At 37.1% G+C, this 18238-nt stretch overlaps 1 protein-coding gene across 3 annotated transcripts in view; it reads right to left on the bottom strand.

Annotated features, from left to right (window-relative positions):
* ELF2 (E74 like ETS transcription factor 2) overlaps positions 1 to 18238 on the bottom strand; it is a 74178-nt gene that overhangs the window by 48152 nt on the left and 7788 nt on the right. For all 3 annotated transcript variants that reach the window (XM_021679372.2, XM_044912881.1, XM_021679373.2), the window contains exon 2: positions 6807 to 6972. In XM_021679372.2, the coding sequence (XP_021535047.1) occupies positions 6807 to 6972 (166 nt within the window). The remainder of the gene's footprint in view (positions 1 to 6806; positions 6973 to 18238) is intronic.

Below are 18238 nucleotides of genomic sequence, written 5' to 3'. Positions count from 1 at the left end.
CACTATTATTATATACTATATTCAACAAAACTAAAAAGTATGGTCCCTGTCTTCGAGAGACATATATCCAGTTTGAAAACAAAAGGAGTATGAATACACACAAGAACAGTATAAGAAAGTACATGATCAAGTGCCTTAGTCCAGATGGTCTAACAGAGGATCGGGAAAGGGACTGTTTAATGTAGACCATAACCACTGTGGAAAGTTTAGTGTAGTTGGGCCTTAAAAAAATAGATAATACCTAATTACAGTCTTGATAGAAAACTGTATTTGAGCAAAAGCTCAGAAGATAAGAAGGCCAGATTAGGAAAGATCTACTTCTGGATGATTCTGTGAGTCTGAATTTGGCAGAGGAGTGGCTTTTGAAATCTGATAAAGAGCTTCAGGAGAATGATAAATGTAGGTGCTAAAGCACAGTAAGTTAAGGAAGGAATGACAAGGAAAAAGTACAGAATGAAGGTATAGAGCCTTTGTTTTTTTTTTAAAGTGGAAGTGAAAGGAAAGAGAAAAATACAACAGAGAAGTAAACAAATGTTCTGTTTTAATGTATAAAAGACCTTCTCCATATTTGAAGGCATAAGGAAAGGTTCTAATGAAGTTAAGGGAATACTTATGGAGCACTTAACTACATCACAAGCACTGTGTTTTATATATTTATTTTATGTAGTCCTCACGACCTTGAATTACTAGTTTATGACAGTGAAACAGACTCTCAAAAACTTAAACACTGATAGGTAAGTAATAAAGTAGGAATCTGAAACCACGACTAACTAACCATCAATATTCTTCCCTTTTCTACTAAAGAGAACTACTTAAAAGTCTTTAAAAAGAAAAAATGTTAACCTCAGGAATAGGATTTTCTATCATATTTGATCACTCTTGGCTTTTCTTCATGTTCCTCAAAATGTAAACATTCCTTAAGGTTAATTCCTTAATTCTGTGTCCCTTGTTCTTGATCACAGAGAGTCAAACACAGAATTTAATTATCTTCTCCCTTGGAGAAATCTCTCAAATACCTTTCCTTTTGGAGATTCCATTTATTACCATGGCATCAATGACTGTGATTTCCAAAACAGTCTCTCCTTGACCTTTCTTTACTAAACTTCAGTTGTACTAGATATCTTCCATTTGCCCCTCCAGATCTATTCTTTACCTTTCCTGATGCTGCTCTCTGTCCCAGAAGGCTGACTTCAACAGGACTCCTATTGCTTTAAATTGCATTGGGTCAATGGAGAGCCTTGCAGGGCATTAGAGGGAAGAAGGAGAAGAAAATCATAGTAACCCCTGGCTCCCTCTCTGTGGCATCACCCTCAAGCCAGCTGCATCCTTTGATCAAAGGTCCCAGATTCTCCCAAGGTGACCCTCTCTTCTTCTAGGTTCCAGCAACCATTCCCTCCCTTGGGGCCTCAGGCCAAAGGACAGAAACAGCTCTGCTACTGCCACTTCTGGCCTACTGCCCTATTTCTTATGATCACCCTACACTTGCCCATATATTTATAACTAGTCATTTTGTAAAACATTTTTTAAATTATCCTAATTTGAGTATGACATCTCCTATGTTTTGGGACCCTGGCTATATATTTGTGCATCTTTAAATACCTAAATATTTCTCCTTAGATGCTCTGCTTCAACTCAAAATCAACACACCTACTACCAAACATATCTGTTTCCCAAAAGAGTCTTGCCTTCCTCAAATCCCTATATGATACTTATGGCCATCACTTAAGGCCAAAAAACTTAGTGTCTTACCTAACTATGCCTCTCCCCCTAATTTGTCATGTCAAGTATATATAGTAGCATATAGAGCATATATAGTAGCATTGCTTATATAAGCCCCTTCTGCTCCCATCGCTTCTACTTTGTTTTGCTCAAGTCACCTCTTAACCCATACTACAACAGCTAGTCGTCCTGCTTCATCCCTTCTCCTACAATCATCCGCTATCTCCTGAGATACTAATTACATGGTACTTTCTACTCAAAACCTTCCAAATCTTTTTGCTTCTTACATGCCTAATCACTAACTCTTGGTTCAAATCCTAATCTAGTCACAACTCCTAATGGAACCCTCTGTCATGGTCTCATTTACTCAGTATCTTCTAAACATGCCTTGAACTTCAATATTCCACCCATTATTAATTATATTTCCCTCAGCTACAGTGCCTTTCACTCACCTCCTATCTGCCCATCCAAATCCTACCATCTGTCCTCCTTCCTTCCTTTCTCTAAACGTTCCCTAATCCTGTAAACTGAACTTTCTTCTCCTAAAAATTTCTTTGAATTTGTAAGTAGCACCCTATTGATTCTACACTGCTTTATAGTTTCAATATAATATATATTATATATAAGTAAATTATTAACCCCTTGAGGGAAAGGAACATGTTGAAAACAGTGCCCTTGCACATAAGAAATGCAAACTATTACTGACATCATAAATTAAAGTGGAAGTTTAAGAAGATAAATATAGTAAGTTAAGGTGCAAGATGAAGAAGCAGATCCTAGATAGCTCAATCTTCTCAGCTAAGCCTTAAAAGATTTCTATCAAAACTTATCTACTATTGATTGCATTGGTATAAACTTAACTATTTTTTAAATGGCAATCTGTAATATGTACACATCGGGCTCCCTGCTATAAACTATATATATATAGTTTTTTAAGAGTGAACATAAAAACTGCATTTCAAATCTTAGTAGGGAATCCCAGAGACTCCTTTCCATCCCCAACTCACCACCTTAGTCTATCTAGCAGGCCTCCAGAGCTCGTGGACCCTGCAGCCACTGGCAAAAGTATTTCCAGCCTGCCAGTCAAGACCACCCTTCATTCATACTTCATTACTTTTCCTCAAAGACTCTTTATGATTATTGATCTCCAGTTATCATCAAAAAGCAATTTATTTTTTTTAAAAAAACAATTTATAGGTTTAGATAAACACACTTAAAGTCTCAAACATATTTGGTTTTTCCTATAAAATTTGAGAGGATTACTATTACTCATAAGCTCTGTGAGAAAAACATACATTTTCTTTGTCTATAAAAGACATTTACTACTAACAAAATGAGAAATCATTTTATACATAAAATAAGTAAGATGGCTAAGTGTACATCACTATATAATTTTAATACTCCTGCCTGGATTTCATCATGAATACTGTTTCTGGTATAGACATATATATATGGGTATATAAGGGAATAAAAGAAGAAAAACTTCGATGTAAACATGAAGAGAACTGATATAACAGGTCAATATATATAATTATGAACATTTTTTAGACTAGTATCATCTAAGTTATAATGTAGGAGCATTCCAGGAAGCATTTCCTAGACGTACAAAAGGAAATCTTGTTCTATAAGGGATCTCATTTCCACCAATTCACCAAATAAAAACCGTTGTAGACATCTTATAAATACTCCTTTCCTTTTCTTCCCAGTCAGATTCTTCTCCAAAGCCTATATGTATCTGGAATTTAAGTTAAAAATTTATAGCGCCACAGAAACGAACCTGATCCTATTCTACTACCTAAAAGGAAACATACATCAGGGTAAGTCATAACAACATTTATTTATATGTCTATGTTCTAAATGTCAGAAGAATGAAAATTTATTCAGATTTTAACTCGTTAAAAATGCTTTTTATTCTTTACGGGGTGCATGGCTGGCTCAGTCGGTAGAGCATGGGACTCTTGAATCTTGGGATTGTAAATTCGAGCCCCATGTTCGGTGTAGAGATTACTTAAAAATAAAATCTTTTTTAAAATGCATTTTATTCTTTAAATAAAAACAAAATTAAGGGGCACCTGGGTGGCTCAGTTGTTAAGCGTCTGCCTTCGGCTCAGGTCATGGTCCCAGGGTCCCGGGATCAAGCCCCACATCGGGCTCCCTGCTCAGCGGGAAGTCTCCTTCTCCCTCTCCCACTCCCCCTGCTTGTATTTCCTCTCTCGCTGTATCTCTCTCTCTAACAATAAATAAATAAAAATCTTTAAAAAAAAACAAATTAAGTTCAGATTAACTGATTCTAAACTAATCTATATATATTAACAATCCTTATAAAGTTACATTAAAAACCCATGAGCCATAGTATTTTCTTTCTTTTTTTTTTTTTAAAGATTTTATTTATTTATTTGAGAGAGAGAGAATGAGAGAGAGCACATGAGAGGGGGGAGGGTCAGAGGGAGAAGCAGACTCCCCGCTGAGCAGGGAGCCTGATGCGGGACTCGATCCAGGGACTCCAGGATCATGACCTGAGCCGAAGGCAGTCGCTTAACCAACTGAGCCACCCAGGCGCCCCATAGTATTTTCAAATAACTCAGGATACTGTAGTCTCAAGTTCCACATGCCTTATGATGAATAAATAGGAGTGTTTTAAATTGTTCTGATTATAGATGTATGAGATGTATGAGCCAGCAGATTTCAGTCTGAATTTGGTATTGCCTTTAACAGAGTTATAAATGAATTCTAAGTTTTACAGTGTTACTCTGTAAGAGAGACAAGAATGGCTATACTATACTATTCTTTATTTTTTGAAGTGATAAAGCAAACATAGATTTTTTAAAAATGAACCAGAATGGAATTAAAAATGTTTAAGATGAACTTCTCAAGTACTTCTAGACTATTTTAGAATAATGTAAGTTATTTACTAACATTTCCTTTTAGTGTTGAAGAAAAACCAATCTAAAAAATATTATCAACTAGTCAAAAACCATTTTCAAAATATCACAAAAGTAACTATTCTTTTAGCCAGACTATGTATATCCTCTTTCAATATTACAATCATTCATATCTCTGCCCTGCAAATGATTATCATCATCCTCAGAGTTCAAGATAACTAAGAAAATAAAATCCCTTGAACAGATTATATTCTCTTCCTATTTGGAATTGCTTTTACCTGAGTAATTTAAATTAATGAAGCACTGATCATCAATTATACAACCAATAAGATTTGGCTGACCTGCTCTGGTATTTTAATGTGATAAGTATGCATAATTTTCTACTAATGGGACTTTGGTACTATAGTTTTCATACTTTATGAAGTTCCCAATTTGCTACCAAAATCATAGTCTTCCTTATTTTTTTGATCAAAACATCTTCCAGAAATTTCAAACAGGTTCTTTTTTTTCATTCAACTTAAGCTATCATACTTTTTTCTCTTATGCTATTAATTTTCTGTTTAGTTACACCCTAGTTACACTCCTATAATAAAATCAGTTACAATATCTACGTCAAAATATCATCCTGCATAATACGTTTAGCTGTTCTTCCTATTCTTTTCCCCAAGAAGAAAATTCATGTCTGCCATGATGCTTCTAGCTTCAGACTGGAAAACTCTCCAAAATCCTCAAAAAAAACACATATGTATCTTCCTGCCACTTGCATTATCTGCTGTAAATCAAGTACCACTCCAGTCCAGTCACAAAGCCTATATAAAGTGTTTGGCTACCTATTTTGAGAAAATGAATTGATTATCACTTCACAGGGGCTTGCTGGCACTGTTGCCTTCATTGTTCTGCAGAGCAAGGTAACTTTTAATCCCTCAGCTCAATAAAAAATAAAACTGGAGGAAAAAAAAATAAAAATAAAACTGGAGGAAGCACAGCAGTAAGCTAGAAGAAGCTAGTGGTCTTAGGGAAGGCTACTGGGCTTCAACAAGCAGAAAAACATCAAATATTGAAAATTTTTAATCATGGGACTTTGCTACATTTATAGAAACTTATCTAAATCCTTAAGAGTGATGAGGCACCTAGGTGGCTCAGTCAGTTAAGCATCCAGCTCTTGACCTCAGCTCAGGTCTTGATCTCATGGTTGTGAGTTCAAGCCTCATGTTGGGCTCCATGTTGGGCTCCATGTTGGGCATGGAGCCTAAATAAATAAATAAATAAATAAATAAATAAATAAATATTTAAGAGTGTTTATTAGAATTGTAAACCAAGTATAAGAATTCTTTTTCTCCATTAAGAGCTAAAGATAAATTTTAATATTTATTATTACAAGATAGTCACTACAATCTTTCTGGTACAATACTCTATTTTCTTTATAATCAGTGGCAAAAATGAAAAGGTTTCCAAGGCGGCGCCTGGGTGGCTCAGTCCTTAAGCGACTGCCTTCGGCTCAGGTCATGATCCCAGGGTCCTGGGATTGAGCCCCGCATCGGGCTCCCTGCTCCATGGGAAGTCTGCTTCTCCCTCTCCCACTCCCCCTGCTTGTGTTCCCTCTCTGGCTGTCTCTCTCTCTGTCAAATAAAATCTTAAAAAAAAAAAAAAAAGAAAAGATTTTCAAGGATTATATATATATTAATCTCCAATTAAACATATAATTATCTCACCATAGACAGACTGAAATACCAAAATTTCTCAGAAGACAAAAAGGGAAGAAGACTCTGACAGACTGCTACAAAGATGCTTCTGATCTAAGAAAAAAGGAATCATACTGCTCCACCAATATTGACTCAAAGAAACTCTTAATCTGTTACAGAATGAGAATACTGTCTTTATTTTTGAATTAAAAAGTTACCCTCATATACTAGCCTATGGACTTCTATAAGTAAGTAACTAGTCAATATTCACACTCTCAGGAAAAAAAATGATAATTTTATTATTATGGGCCTGTAATCTTGTCCTTAGAGTCCACGATATGAGACCTGTTATACTCCAGAGAATTCTAATGTAGAACTTTATATCAATTCCCTTAAATAAGAGATGTTTCACTGGTTTCCAAGCAAAAAGAGGTTCTTTGGTATAGTACTCATTTGGCAATAGTAATATTGACACTTATAAAATAAGAAGTTACAAATAATGAACATTTTATGAGATGTCTACCTGTTTCCACATTCTCGGTCTCAACTTCTTGTTCTTCTGCCACATCTTGCATCATGTAAGTCTCATCATCATAGACCAGAACCTGGGCTGCATAGCCCTGCTCTAATCTGGCACTTGGAACCGGCTCCACAATCACTGCTGGGTATTCAGAAACCTTTTCACTTTCCTACAAGAGCAAATTTAGAAAACAATCAACCTTTTTATTCATAAATTCTGGATTTACGTATAAATACTTGAGTTCACGTAGTCTGAAGGGGGCTACACAATGAGTTTCATGTACTATAATTATGAATGTAAAAACCAAAACAAGAGATGAAAAGGGAACTTTAATAATCTTTTTCAAGGTGTGCCTGGGTGGCTCAGTCGGTTAAGCGTCTGCCTTCGGCTCAGGTCATGATCCTGGGGTCCTGGGATCGAGCCCCGCATCGGGCTCCCTGCTCAGCAGGAAGCCTGCTTCTCCCTCTCCCACTCCCCCTGCTTGTGTTCCCTCTCTCGCTGTGTCTCTCTCTGTCAAATAAATAAATAAAATCTTAAAAAATAATAATAATATTTTTCAAGTCTCAGGAGGTAACATTTTAAACAAGCAGGGCTTTAGGATTAAGATGACAAATTAAAAACATGCATATAATTGCACTCTCCTAAAACTCACAAAAATGAAGTAAAAGACTTTTCAACACAAACCCATAAGGAGAAGAGATAAGAGCAACAGAATCTTGGAAGATTGAGAGTGGATGGATAAGTATTATGAAATGGTTTAGCAGACCCAGGACAGCCAAATCACAGCCTGGCAGCAAAAAGAAGCTGAGAAACAATACACTTTATACTGGAGAACCCACAGAAAGCAATACCCATTACTCCTGGAAATGGAGCAGCAGGTGTAGAGAAAGAGGAGGGGTTCAAACAGGAAAATCCCATTAAAGCTGTTTGAAAAGCACTTTGATTCCTAGACCCATTCCCTCCTCCACGATGCTAGGCAACTGGCCCTCATCTCAGCAGAAGATTGGAGAATTAACTTTCTGGTGATGGAAAAACAAAACCATCTTTGAGGTATATTAGGCACATTTGTTAGTAAAGGTACTGCACCAAAAAGAGTTTTCAATCAGCTTTTTAGTCCTCCACTCTTAATGATGAACAGACAGCCAAGTATTGCCACTCATCTAAGGAAAAGCCTCTACCACAGAATATATATATATACGTACACACACCCACACACATATAGGGCATATTCCTCATAGAGATAAGATATTATACCCATAAAGTAAGAACAGAACACAATTTAATAAAGAAAGAGTTCTAACTTAGAAGTTAAAAACATGGTAGCTGAAATAAAAAAGACAGAGGCTTGAAGAAAAAAAAAAAAAAAGACAGAGGCTTGGAAGATAAAACTGAGGCAGTCTTCCAGAAACCAGAGAAACAAGATGAAGTTTTGAAAAATAGGGGAGAAAAGAGAATGGTATTAGAGGACCAGTCCAGGAGGTCCAATATCTGAATAACAGAGTTCCAGAAGAAGAAAATAGGGGAGAAAAAAAAGGTTGGAAAGAAATGAAAGAGTTCCAGAAAATTTCCTGAGCTGACAGATACGAACTGCCCATTTGAAAGGACCCACCAGATATTTACAATAAAAAATTAAGGGAGACCTACCCTGAGGCACACCACTGTGAAATATCACAACACTGGGGACAAAAAGGAAGATTCTACAAGTTGCTAGAGAGAGAATGCAGGTCACATACAAAGAATATAGACTCGGACTTCAGTCTTCTCAACAGTCGTATTAGGAGGAAAATGACAGTGAAACCACCTCTTCAAATTAGAAAGGAAAATTATTTCTAACCCAGAATTGTTCAGCCAGTCAAATCATCTTATGAAAATTAGGTATTTTTTCAAATATGAAAGATCTCAAAACATTTATCTTCCATACATCCTTTCTCAAGAAGCAAGTGGAGAGTGTATTTCATCAAAAAAAAGTAAAATTTTAATAAAGACAGCAACTTAAGATAGACAATATGGGAGATTCAAAATGGGAGAGAGACAATAGTAATCTTGAGAAGGATTGCGAAGAGATTCCAGGATGCCAGCTATGCACTAGATTTATAGGGCAACCAGTCTGGATTGTAGGAACATGATTCCTGAGACAGGATGATAAACTGTCACTTATTCTCACTCACATTATTCCTAAGGACAGAGTGTCCAGATAAGCCTATTCCCAGTTTTTATTCATATTTGGCTTGCTTTGATATATCTACTTTGCATTGCTACCTAGAACAGCTAAGAACACTCATTTCACCTCCTAGATGTGTTCTGCTTTGATCTACTCTTAACTGTTAGAAGAAGGCCACAAAGAGCTTAGAAACAAACAAAAGCAGAATAGCATTCTTCCCCTGTGACTGTATATACACCTGCTGAACAAACCTGCAACACCAGGTCATACCACTGCCTGAAGCCTGACCAAGATGACCCTATGTTTCCAAGATGTAACTCATGACATTCCTTACTGATTTCCTGAGTAGAACCTCTTGAAACTCAGTGAACCTGATGCCAGACTAATCTTCCTTTTCCTGGAAGCTTTAATCTAACTGTGGTAATGCTATCCTTTCTTAACTCAGTTAGCTTGGGACATTATTCATTTTTTAAAAGTAAACAACATGTTGTTTAGGAGTATATCCAAAGACAATAAAGCTATAAAGAAAAGTAAAGGAATATTACCACATACATCAGGATAATGGCACCTCTGGGGATATTAAGAGAGGGACACACAATATTCTAAAATAATACTAATTTCTATTTTTAACCTGATTGAGAGCTAATATTTATTCTTTTTGTTATTCTTAAACTAAAACATATTATATTTTATACACTCTTCATTTTGTATCAAACATTTCACAAAAAAGTTTAAATAAATTAAAAACAAAGGTATAGTCCCACATCGGGCTCCCTGCTCAGCGAGGAGCCTGCTTCTCCCTCTGACCCTACCCCCTCTCATGTACTCTCTCTCATTCTCGCTCTCTCAAATAAATAAATAAATAAATCTTTAAAAAAAAAAAAACAAAGGTATAATAAATTAAAAATAAGCAAGCACATGCTGAATATTAACACTGAATTTCCTACTCTGTATAAGGCAAAAAAAATTTAACATTAAAAAAAAATCCTGGGGCGCCGGGGTGGCTCAGTCAATAGAGTGACCGGCTCTTGGTTTCGGCTCAGGTCATGATCTCAGGGTCCTGGGATTGACCCCCATTTCAGGCTCTGCGTTCGGGGGGAGTCTGCTTCCCCTCTCCCGCTCCCTCTGCCCCATCTCCTGCTCAAGCCCTGTCTCTCTTATATAAATAAATAAAACTTTAAAAAATAAATCCTTCCCCACAAATTGGATATACTAACAGTTGAATCTCCATGCTTCTTTCTCAGCTTTATAACTCCAACCTACAGGCAGCATCACTTAGCTATAATACCTGTTAATGAGAAGCATGGGATAGGTAAAAACTGACGAGATCTCCACTCATCAGAAATTCAGAATGCAACAACTAAGTGGCATTTGAGCTAGTATTGACCCAAGCAGTAAATATCTTATTTATATATAACCCAAGGGATTTATAACTTCTTTAATTCCTCTGAAATCTAATAGTATTATTAACAGTAATATTAACCTGAAATTATTTTATATTGTGAACTCTCCACCTCCACCTTACCAGTAGGAATTGAATCAAATTGTCTAAACTATGCAATACTTGAGTCTAGAATATTGTACAAGGTCAGTTCCCCCATCTATACTCTTTTCCCCACCAATTAGGATTCTAGACCCACTCTTCTCTCTCGTACATGTTAGTTGGGTTTTAATATTTCAATGGTTCCTTCTAACTATAAAAAAGAAAAAATCTTTATTTCAACTCTTCTTTCTTTTAACTGAACTCCAGATCTTTACTTTTTATACCTGTACACACTCTCAAAGGGTAGTCTAACTCTTTAGCTAGCTATCTACACATACCTTATAATCTGGATTCCACCACCTCACCAAAACTATTCTCTTAAATGTCAGTAAGGACTAAATTCTATTCCAGTTTTCACCCTCCTTTCCCCTTCTGCAGACTCTTATACACTTACACACTCTTACCTCATTTTAAAATTATTTCTTCCATCTTTTTTGTTCTCTTTCTACCACTCTACTTTTAAGCATCTCCTCTGATTCTTCTTCCATCTCCAGTGACTGAAATATAGCCAATTAACTAAGGTTCTGTCCTCAGCATTTCCTATTCTACCTTCCCTGGCAAGGCCACCCATTCTCAGGGTTTATTTTAAAATAGCACCTCTATACTGATGATTACTAAATATTTGTCTTCTTCTCTGGCTCATCTCCTGAACTCCAGAACCAAATTTTAAACTACCAACTTAACATCACTACAAGAATAATCAGCTAATACTCTAAGCTTAACATGTTTAAATGGAACAAATTATCACCATCTTTCCCTGTTCTCCCTCCCTGTGTTCTCTAAACCTGTTTCTTCATATTAAAAAAAAAAGGTTACAATATTCATACCTCTCAAAGTCCCTTGAAAATTAAATATCCACAAAGTACATTTGCTTAGCACAGTGTTTAGAGTGTTTAGAACAGAGTAAATACTCAATTGGTGATAGCTAATTGTCATATTGTAAGATTAGTAATAGTATTCAAACCTTCTATTTGCCCTCAACTTTGGAGGGCATCTTTTCACATTACAATCAGAACTGTCTGTATTACTTCTTTGTACAAAAAGCTTTCATGACTCCCCATTTGTCTAAAAGAAAAATTTAACATACAAAACAATGGTTTTTAACACTCTTTGAAGTATAACCCTCAACCCACGTTAGGTGTTGAATTGATTTAGATTGGGGGATTATAGAAGACTTCCTATAACAGGGTCCTGAATGGATGAAAAGAATTTTGATAGATGTGGAAGGCAATTGTAGGCTCATGAACATGAGCAAAAGTCATGGAAGCTTTCACATTTGGGAATTAGGGCCAAAGCAAGTAATCAAAGAACTATGAGAAGTAATGCAGAAAATAAGACTGTAAAGGTGGTGTGTTAAGTTCTGGAGTTGTTGTAACAAATTATCATAAACAGGGCCGTAATGCTCCTATTAATGTTCCTGCTCTTCCCCTCCCTTCTGTTCTATTGCATTCCATATCACCTATGAGCCAATTTACCAGATCATACAGTAATTGTGCACTTCATTTTAAAAGAACTGTCAAATTATATTTCCACTATAAATGTATGAGAGTGACAGTGCTCTACATCCTTTTCAACACATGGTACCCCTGTTATTTTTTTATAAGATTTTATTAATTTATTTACTTATTTATTTAATTAGATAGAGAGACAGCACAAGCTGGGGGAGAAGCAGAGGGAGAGGGAGAAGCAGACTCCCTGCTGAGCATGGAGCATGATGCGGGACTGGATCCCAGGACCCCAGGATCATGACCCGACCCGAAGAAAAACGTTTAACCAACTGAGCCACCCAGGTGCCCCTCCAACTTATTTTATATATTCTGAATATAAATCCTTTGTCAATATATATTGTAAATATTTTTTCCAATCTTGGCTTCACTTTTTCATTTTAATGGAATTTTTTTTAAGTTTTTTAAAAGATTTTATTTATTTGAGAGAGAGCATGAGCAGGGTGAGCAGCAGAGAAAGAGGGAGAAGCAGGCTCCCCACTGAGTAGGGAGCCTGACGTGGGGCTGATCCCAGGACTCCGGGATCATGACCTGAGCCGAAGGCACACGCTTAAAGCAACTGAGACACCCAGGCGCCCTTTAATGGAATTTTTAAGAACAGAAGTTTTTAATTTAAATGAAATTCATCATTTTTTCTTTTAAAGCTTTTTTCATGTTTTTGTGTTCAATCTAAGAAACCATTGCCTAATTCAAGATTGAAAAAATTTTCTTCTGTGTTTTCTTCCAGAAGTTTTTATAAACATTTAATTCTATGATCAATTTTGAGTTATTCATTGTGTATGTGAGAAAGGATTGAGTTCATTAATTTGCATATGGATGTCCAGCAGTTCCACCATTATTTGTTTAAAAGACTCCTTTCTCCACCAAATTATCACCATTATTGAAAATTAATCAGTGTTATGTGGATCTATATAATGTTCCACTGATCTACATGTCTGTTGGCACATCAAACCACACTGTCTCAATTACTGGAACTTCATGGTAAGTCTTTAAATCAGGTGGATAAGCCCTCTAACTTTGTTTTAGCATAAGTCTTCCAAATCCATAAACATGGTATAACTCTTCATTTATTCAGGTCTTTAATTTCTCTCAACAATATGTTGTGGTTGTCTGCATACAGATTTTTTTTTTAAGATTTTATTTATTTGACAGAGAGCAAAAAAGCACAAGCAGGGGGAGCTGCAGAGGGAGAAGAAGCAGGCCCCCTTCCGAGCGGGGAGCCCGATGCAGGACTCGATCCCAAGACCCTGGGATCATGACCTGAGCTCAAGGTAGATGCTTAACCATCTGAGCCACCCAGGCGCCCTGCATAAAGATCTTTTATTTACTTCATTAAACCTATCCCTATATTATTTTCATGCTGCTAAACAGTACTGCTTCTTAAATTTCATTTTCCAGTTGTATTTTGCTAAGATATATGAACATGATTTTTACATATTCACTGTTCTAAATTTATTAGTTCTAACAATTGTGTAGATTTCTTAAGAATTTCTGTATGCATGATTGTATCATTTAGAAATAAAGACAGTTTTACTTCTTTTCCAATCCGTATGTCTTTTATTTTTCTTGCCCTGCAGCAATGTTGAAGTTAGAGTAGACATCTTTGCTTTGCTATCAACCTTAAAAGGAAAACATTCCCGTTTTCACTTTTTTAAAGATTTTATTTATTTATTTGACAGAGAAAGACACAGCAAGAGAGGGAACACAAGCAGGGGGAATGGGAGAGGGAGAAGCAGGCTTCCCGCAGAGCAGGGAGCCCGATGTGGTGCTCAATCCCAGGACCCTGGGATCATGACCTGAGCCGAAGGCAGACGCTTAACTGAGCCACCCAGGTGCCCCCCCCCTTTTCCCCCTTAAGCATGATGTAGGCTGTGGGTTTTTCACAGATGCACTTATCAGGTTGAAGAAGTTGCCCTTATTACTAATTTAGGGAATTTGTATAATAAATAGATGTTGAATTTTGGCAAATGGGTTTTCTGTGTCTATTGATATGACCACATGATTTTTCCTTTTTATTTTGTTAATGTGATGAATTACATTGATTGATTAAACCTACCTTGCTGTGATAAACCCCATTTGGGACATACAATCCCTTTTATATATTACTGGGTTTAAATGCTAGTATTTTATCAAGAATGTTTTTGTCTATGCTTATGAAGGATATCGTTCGCAGTTTTCTTTTCCTATGTATCTCTGGTCTTGGTATCAGAATAATGCTGGCCTCAAAATGAGTTATGAAATGCTATGTTGTCTATTTTCTTTTTTTTTTTTTTTTTAAAGATTTTTTATTTATTTATTTGAGAGAGAGAGAATGAGAGAGAGAGCACATGAGAGGGGGGAGGGTCAGAGGGAGAAGCAGACTCCCTGCCGAGCAGGGAGCCCGATGCGGGACTCGATCCAGGGACTCCGGGATCATGACCTGAGCCGAAGGCAGTCGCTTAACCAACTGAGCCACCCAGGCGCCCTATGTTGTCTATTTTCTGAAAGAGTTATGTAAGGTTATTATTATTTCTTCCCTAAATCCTTGTTAAATCATCAATAAAGGGGCAACTGGGTGGCTCAGTCAGTTCAGCGTCTGCCTTCAGCTCCGGTCATGATTCCAGGGTCCTGGGATCGGGCCCCACATCAGGCTCCCTGCTCCATGGGAAGCCTGCTTCTCCTTCTCCCCCTGCTTATGTTCCCTCTCTCGCTGTCTCTGTCAAATAAATAAAACCTTTAAAAAGAAAAATAAATAAATAAATAAATAATCAGTAAAGACAAGGCACCTGGGTGGCTCACTCACTTGAGTGTCTGACTCTTGATCTCAGCTCAGGTCCCGATCTCAGGGCTCTGATCTCAGGATTGTGAGTTCAAGCCTTGCCTTGGGCTCTGCGCTGGGTCAGAAGTCTACTTAAAAATAAATAAATAAAAAATGCAGGCCTACACGATCAATAAAGCCAATTTCCACTGGAAGTTTCTTTGTGAAAAAGGTTTTGTCTAGGAATTCAATTTATTTTAAGATAGAGGGTTATTCAGACTTGCTATTCCTTTTGGAATGACTTTCAAGGTTCTTGCTCATTTCATCTGGGTTGCCAAGCTTTATTGGCATAAAGTTGTTCACAATATTTAGTGTCAATACTAATGACTCCTTCATTCCTTATATTAGTAATTTTTTTAAAGATTTTATTTATTTATTTGACAGAGAGCACAAGCAGGCAGAGCGGCAGGCAGAGGGAGAGGGAGAAGCAGGCTCCCCGCTGAGCAGGGAGCAGCATGTGGGGCTCGATCCCAGGACCCTGGGATCGTGACCTGAGCCGAAGGCAGACGCTTAACCAACTGAGCCACCCCGGCGCCCTATATTAGTAATTTTTGCCTCATAGTTTTTTTTTTTTGATTCTGCAGTCTACTTAGAGATTTATCAATTTTATTAATTTTTTTAAAGGACCAGCTGGTAGTTAATTTCTCTAATGTTTGTCCACTTTCTACCTTACTGACCTGTTATTATTATTATTTCCTTCTTTCTGCTTTGGGTTTAATTTGATCCTCATATTATAGCTTATTGAGATGGAAGCTTAAATGATTTTAGACTCTACTCTTTTCCTGATATAAGTATTTGAAGGTATAATTTCCCTCTAAGCACTGCTTTAACTACATCCCTCAAATTTTGATATACTGTGTTCTCATTTCCATTCAATTAGGATATTCTCTAATTTCTCTTGTGATTTCTTTTTAATCCATGAGTTATATAAAAGTGCGCTGTTTAGGGGCACCTGGGTGGCTCAGTCGTTAAGCGTCTGCCTTCAGCTCAGGTCATGATCCCAGGGTCCTGGGATCGAACCCCACATGGGGCTCCCTGCTCAGCGGGAAGCCTACTTCTCCTTCTCCCACTCCTGCTTTTGTTCCCGCTCTCCCTGTCTCTCTGTCAAATAAATAAAATCTTTTTTTTAAAAAAAGTGAGCTGTTTAATATCCAAATATTTGAGGATTTTGCAAGAGTTTTTTGTTGTTAATTTCTAACATAATTCTGCTTTGGTCAAATAACTTTCTCTGTATGATTTCAATTCTTTAAAAAGTATTGAGATGTAGGGTGCCTGGGTGGTTCAGTCGGTTAAGCATCCAACTTTTTTTTATAACAGACTTTTATTTGGATAGAGGGATCATTTTTTAATGTAAATTCAATTAATTAATGTAAGTGTATTATTAATTTCAGAGGTAGAATTCAGTGATTCACCAGTTCTTTGTAACACCCAGTGCTCATTACATCATGTGCCCTCCTTAAGTTACCCCATCTCTATTCTGTTCCAGGCCCATCACCCAGTTACCCCATTCCCCCCCCATTCCCCCGTCCGCTACCCTCCAGCAATCCTGTTTGTTTCCTATGATTAAGAGTCTCTTATGGTTTGTCTTCCTCTCTGATTCTGTCTTTTCTTTTTTCCTCCCTTCCCCTATGCTCCTCTGTTTTGTTTATTAAATTCCACATATAAGTGAAATCATATCATTGTCTTTCTCTGCTTGTCTTATTTCGCTTAGCATAATACCCTCTGGTTCCGTCCACATCCTTGCAAATGGCCAGATTTCATTTCTTTTCATGGCTGAGTAATATTCCATTGTGTGTGCGTGTATATATATACATATATATATATATACACATCTTCTTTATCTGTTCATCCCTCAATGGACACCTGTGCTCTTTCCATAGTTCGGCTACTGTGGACATTGCTGCTATAAACATTGGGGTGCAGGTGCCCCTTCAGATCACTACATTTGTATCTTTGGGGTAAATACCTAGTAGTGCAGTTGCTGGGTCGTAGGGTAGCTCTATTTTTAACTTTTTGAGGAACATGCATACTGTTTTCCAGAGTGGCTGTACCAGCTTGCATTCTTACCAGCAATGTGAGAATTTTCTCCTTTCTCTGCATCCTCACCAACATTTGTTGTTTACCGACTTATTAATAGCCCTTCTAACTGGTGTAAGGTGGTATCTCATTGTGGTTTTGATTTGGATTTCCCTAATGCCAAGAGGTGTTGAGCATTTTTTCAGGTATCTGTTGGCCATTTGGATGTCTTCTTTGGAGAAATGTCTATTCGTGTCTTCTGTCCATTTCTTGACCGGATTATTTGTTCTTTGGGTGTTGAGTTTGTGAAGTTCTTTATAGATTTTGGATACTAGCCCTTTATCTGATAAGGCATTTGCTTCTTCTCCCATTCTGTCGGTTGTCTTTTGGTTTTGTCGACTGTTTCCTTTGCTGTGCAGAAGCTTTTTATCTTGATGAAGTCCTAATAGTTCATTTTTGCCTTTGTTTCCTTTACCTTTGGAGATGTATCTAGAAAGAAGTTGCTGCGACCAAGATCAAAGAGGTTGCTGCCTGTATTCACCTCTAGGATTTTGATGGATTCCTGTCTCACATTGAGGTCTTTCATCCATTTTGAGTTTATTTTTGTGTATGGTGTAAGAAAATGATCCAGTTTCATTCTTCTGCATGTGGCTGTGCAATTTTCCCAACACCATTTGTTGAAGAGACTGTCTTTTTTCCACTGGATATTCTTTCCTGCTTTGTTGAAGATTAGTTGACCATAGACTTGAGGTTCCATTTCTGGGTTCTCTATTCTGTTCCATTGATCTATGTGTCCGTTTTTGTGCCAGTACCATGCTGTCTTGATGATTACAGCTTTGTAATAGGGCTTGAAGGCCGGAATTGTGATGCCACCAGCTTTGGTTTTCTTTTTCAACAATCCTTTGACTAGCCAGGGTCTTTTCTGGTTCCACACAAATTTTGGGATTATCTGTTCCAGCTCTGTGAAAAATGTTGATGGTATTTTGATAGGGATTGCATTAAATATATAGACTGCTCTAGGTAGCACAGACATCCTAACAATATTTGTTCTTCCAACCCATGAGCATGGAATCTTTTTCCATTTCTTTGTGTCTTCCTCAATTTCTTTCATGAGTGTTGTGTAGTTTTCAGAGTACAGATCCTTTGCCTCTTTTGTTTGGTTTATTCCTAGGTGTCTTATCATTTTGGGTGCAACTGTAAATGGGACTGACTCCTTAATTTCTCTTTCTTCTGTCTCATTGTTAGTGTATAGAAATGCAACTGATTTCTGTGCATTGATTTTATATCCTGCCATTTTGCTGAATTTCTATATGAGTTCTAGAAATTCTGGGGTGGAGTCTTTTCGGTTTTCCACATAGATTATCTATCATGTCATTTGTGAAGAGTGAGAGTTTGACTTCTTCTTTGCCAATT

The sequence above is a fragment of the Neomonachus schauinslandi genome, chromosome 2, assembly GCF_002201575.2.
Source record: "Neomonachus schauinslandi chromosome 2, ASM220157v2, whole genome shotgun sequence".
Taxonomy (NCBI): Eukaryota; Metazoa; Chordata; class Mammalia; order Carnivora; family Phocidae; genus Neomonachus; species Neomonachus schauinslandi.
The sequence above is the reverse complement of the archived record's forward strand: the minus strand, read 5'-3'. Positions and strand labels throughout refer to the sequence as shown.